Genomic DNA, 4550 nt, shown 5'->3' with positions numbered 1-4550 from the left:
ATAGTATTACTATTATCTAAAAAAAATCACAACCTAGTTCTAAATAGCTTTTTGTTTTCTTTTCCCGAAATCGAAATGAAAAACAACAAAAGAACTCCAACCCAATCTCAAATTTTGTTTTAATTAGATAACCATAACAAGTTATCTTAAATAGAACTCTTCAAAAAAGAAGAAGAATAAGAGAATCGCTGGACTCTTGATAAAATGTACGAAACTCCAAAATATACATATCATGATTATATAGATAAGATGTTACTAAAATTCTACTTTGTTTTTCATAGCTCTTTTGACACTTTTGAAATATCTAATTGTTAAAAATTAATAACATATTTCGCGCCAATAATTTGTTTAACAAATTTTTATGCAAATCGGACTTTCATTAAATGCAAACAAAGAGTAATTACAAAGACGTTATACAGAATTAGTGTAACACAATTCTTACATACGCTGATGTATGTGCCATACACTAAGAAAAATACAGCATAAGGGAGATTGACGATGCTTTCCGAAGAGTAGTCTTACTCGCTAATCGTTCATAAGATCAGTTATTGTCCAACTTCATATTTATTTTTTTTCTGTTACGATTCGCATGCAGCATTTTGTGGCTGAAATTTTTTTTTGCGAACCATAACTGTAAACCCGATGTGTCCAAACATAACTCTGGAATATAGACATAATGGTACCAATGATTCCATACTGAAGTCTTTCTGACATATCACGACTTTGTAATATTTTTCGACATATTCACAAATAGTTTCAATATAGTAGTAGTCTCTACCATAACATCCTTTGAGAATATTTTCTTGATAAAATTCAATAAATCTCTAAAACTAACCGGAGAAAGCAACAATACTTTGTTTGATCTCATACTTCGACCAACACCATCATCAACAACACCCAAAAAGTGATGAATTTGAGTAGCCATAGTGAGAAGTTTTTGATTCTGCAAATGTAAAATCATTGCCACTAGAATAAACCAAGTAGTCTCCATCTCTTGTACAAACTCGATCAACAACGTAACATGAACATCAACTAACACAACACAATTTTCTCGTGACCTTTTGTTGACAACAGAGTCCCATCTAAGCTTTGTTAAAACATTTTTCAAACTCCAGATCTGACCATTAATACCAACAATATATAGTCGCCTATATGTCAAGCACTCATTCAATTTTGATAACCCAATACAACAATAGCCAAATCAATGTAGTCCTAAATTCATCACCCAAACAATGGAGTCACCAACATTCACTCCCGATCTCAAATCCTAATTTGATCTATGTTTCTCATGTTGTTAAGATACAAATTAGATTGAAATATCCATATATGGGAGATGAAACAACAACCATCAATAGATGGAAAGAGACTGACACAATTACTGTTGGATTGAAGCTTGACTAAGATCAGAAATACACTCTTCTAGAAGAAGAAGAGAATGAAAACGTGAGTTGGAATAAAACTCCAACCGCGACAGAGACAAACGACACAACCCAAAAATTTATTTAACGACTTTTGCATGCTAATTTTATCTAAAAGATATAACTAAGTACCCTTCAAGACAAAAAAAAAACAAATAAAGAGATTACTAAGTTAAAATATTTTGTGCCAGTTTTAGCTAACAATTATTAGGTGCTAATTATATCTAAGAAATATATAGCAGATTTCTATTTAAATTATTTTGCACCACCTGTATAACAGAGGAAATCATATACATAATATATTGAACAATATTACACCTTGATTTTGACAATACATATATATATATATATATATATATTACACCTTGAATTTGATTATACTAATAAATCAGTATAATAAACATATACTAAGAAAAGATATTAATGCATTTTTTTTTTTGAAATTTCAACTTGTTGCTTGTTAAAAATAATTATTTACAAAGGAGGAGATGAATGAATTATGAATTTAAATCTAAGTGCAACAAAATTGGGATAGAAAAAACATTGCATCGTGTGAATAAATTTAAGAAACAGAGCAGTCCCTTGTACATATCATTTCCAACCAGTCTAGGTTCAAAGAAGAACATTCCACCTAGTGATGATCAGATCAGATCGTGTAGTTATAAGTTATTTGAGAAAATTAGGAGGAATTTTTAGATCAAATTTATTGATGGATGGAAGAGTCCTTCGTTGACTCTCTCCGCATCTCCAGTCTTGTGGGAAGCCACTCTTCGTATTAGAAATGTCGTCTTAGGATACCTAGTTCCGGTATTATGCCATATTTTCCAGCTAATTTCATCTTCATTTTTTGTCATATTTGGTAAAAATTTTAGTGTATCTTGAATTATTGTTCAAAAAATAATCAGATTATTAATTTGTTTAAAACACATGTTTCAATTTAAATATGCTGTACAAAAAAATAAAGTATAAAGAAAATATGGATGGATGTATAAACTAATTTTTTTACTGTATCTTTATAACAAATAATAATTGCAATTAGTAATAACAAACTTATTTCACATATTTTTCTTATTAATTGCACAAATTTTTCTTATTAATTGCACATATTTTCCTATTAAAATTAGTAATTTATTATATAACTTTCCTAATAGATTTAGTCATATAATATATTACTTTTGGTCTTATATACTTTGAAAATATATTAATTGCAATCCTTTTTTTTTAGAATTTTTGAATTTTCCTATAATCTTAAAATAAAATTTATTTTCACACGTTTCAAATTATTATGAGAATTTGTTAGAAATGTCTTTTTTGGCGTACCCCTTTTCAAAAATGCCCTTTTTTGAACATTTTCATTTTTGCCCTGTTTTACACAATTACCCTATGTTAAATTAATTTTTAGAATTTGTTTTTTTAGGTTTGGGTTCCCAATTTACATTTAGGGTATAGTTTTTAAGGGATAGGGTTTAGTATTTGGGATTTAGGATTTATAATTTTGTCATTTTATATATTAAAAAGGGGTATTTTTGAAAATGGACACCATCAAAAGGTATTTTTGAAAACTGACATTGAAAAAGAGGTATTTTTGAAAATCCTTCTATTATTATCGATATAATTTAACACATGTCGCGATTATACGAATTATTAACTTTGAAAACTAAGCTTCCATTACAAATTTAAGAACAAAACATTTTTTTCTTTGCGTAGTTGATAACAATTTTAAGAACCGTGTGAGTAAACCAGATAACTCCGATCTAAAAACAAAAATTTCAATTATTAACCAATATAAACCGAAAAAACAATTTAAAGTTTTCTGAAATCACCAAAAAAAAGAAAAAAAAAAAAGAAGACAGTTCATTTTATTTAATAAAACAAGATAAAGATGCTTAGTACAGCTTATTACAGCCACCACAAACTTCAGCTTTAGCCACTTATCCCATTGCCGGTTCCCATTGCCACATCCACCAACGTTGCCGATTCCTCCGTTTCCATTGGTTCCTCCGCCTCCATGGCTGCCGCTTCCACCTCCATGTCGTTTCCATTGCCACCGGTCTCGTCTCTGCCGGCAGAACTGTCACCATAAACCATGGTGTAGAACTCGCTTTCCATCATGATGTGTTGCACCTGCTCCAAGAAAGGCTTATCAGTCACCCATACGTTAGAGGAGCCAATGCTATTGACTTGGTTCGAACCATGTGAAGGTAACCAAGAATCTGAGATTCCTCTAGTCATGGTTGTTATGTCATGACCACGTGAGATCGGTGCCAAAAATGACGGATTAGAGTTTAGTTGCATTGTGCTGCTGCTTGGATAACACTGAACCATTGGTGTATTAACCATTGAGTTGTCGGTTCTTCCAAGGGTACTACAACAAATAGAAAAAAAAAATGAAGGTAAAGATATATATAGGGAATTTTATTGAAAATAGTCGATCGAATACGTGATATATTTTGTTTACCTGTGATTGTGATATGGATGGCAAATATAATGCCTAGCTATCATCACCCCAGGACGTGAGACCCTCCAGAAGATTCTTCTCTCAGATGGTACAGGAATATGCGGAAACAACGGATATGAGCCAGAGCTGCGATTAGAGAATCTTGCTGGAATCACAGGTGAAACATTGCCATTAGGGACTTCTTCAGTGTCGATGCTCCCTCGCTCCCTTGGATCTGAAGTCTCAATGACTTGAGGACGAGGAACAGAAAAGTGTTGAGCAATGAAGAAAGAACACTCTACATAAATACATTGTAGACCCCTACGATGTTTTGAGAGAGAGAGAGAGAGGATGTTAAAGTGAAATTTTTTTGCCAAAGTTGTAGAACATTTAAGTATTATATATTAATGCATGTAACCATTATTAATGTAAATCTTACTCATAGGGATAGCGATGACCTGAGTTTCCAAAAGGGCACAACTCTGATCTCACGACCTACAAGATACACAGAACATTATTCAAGCATTACTAAACATCAAATGTATATTAGATGAGGTCAATAGTAAGACAAGCATCGTTTTTGTAAATATCATTCACAGAATAGCATGAATTCAAAAGACGAAAGACGTATTACCAGATCAGAGAAGAATCCAGAATCATTGTCAGCTTCTTCTTCTTCTTCTTCTGCTTCTGCT

The 4550-nt window shown here is 31.7% G+C and overlaps 1 protein-coding gene across 1 annotated transcript; it reads right to left on the bottom strand.

Moving 5' to 3' along the window:
- On the bottom strand, positions 3309 to 4302 carry LOC104766706. The gene is made up of 2 exons (XM_019241169.1): positions 3877 to 4302; positions 3309 to 3783 (listed from the first exon to the last, which is right to left on the bottom strand). Exons 1-2 carry the CDS (start codon positions 3918 to 3920, stop codon positions 3342 to 3344), a joined length of 486 nt encoding a protein of 161 aa, XP_019096714.1. The 5' UTR covers positions 3921 to 4302; the 3' UTR covers positions 3309 to 3341.

This window comes from Camelina sativa, chromosome 19, assembly GCF_000633955.1.
Source record: "Camelina sativa cultivar DH55 chromosome 19, Cs, whole genome shotgun sequence".
Taxonomy (NCBI): Eukaryota; Viridiplantae; Streptophyta; class Magnoliopsida; order Brassicales; family Brassicaceae; genus Camelina; species Camelina sativa.
This window is presented reverse-complemented; position numbering and strand designations above follow the sequence as displayed.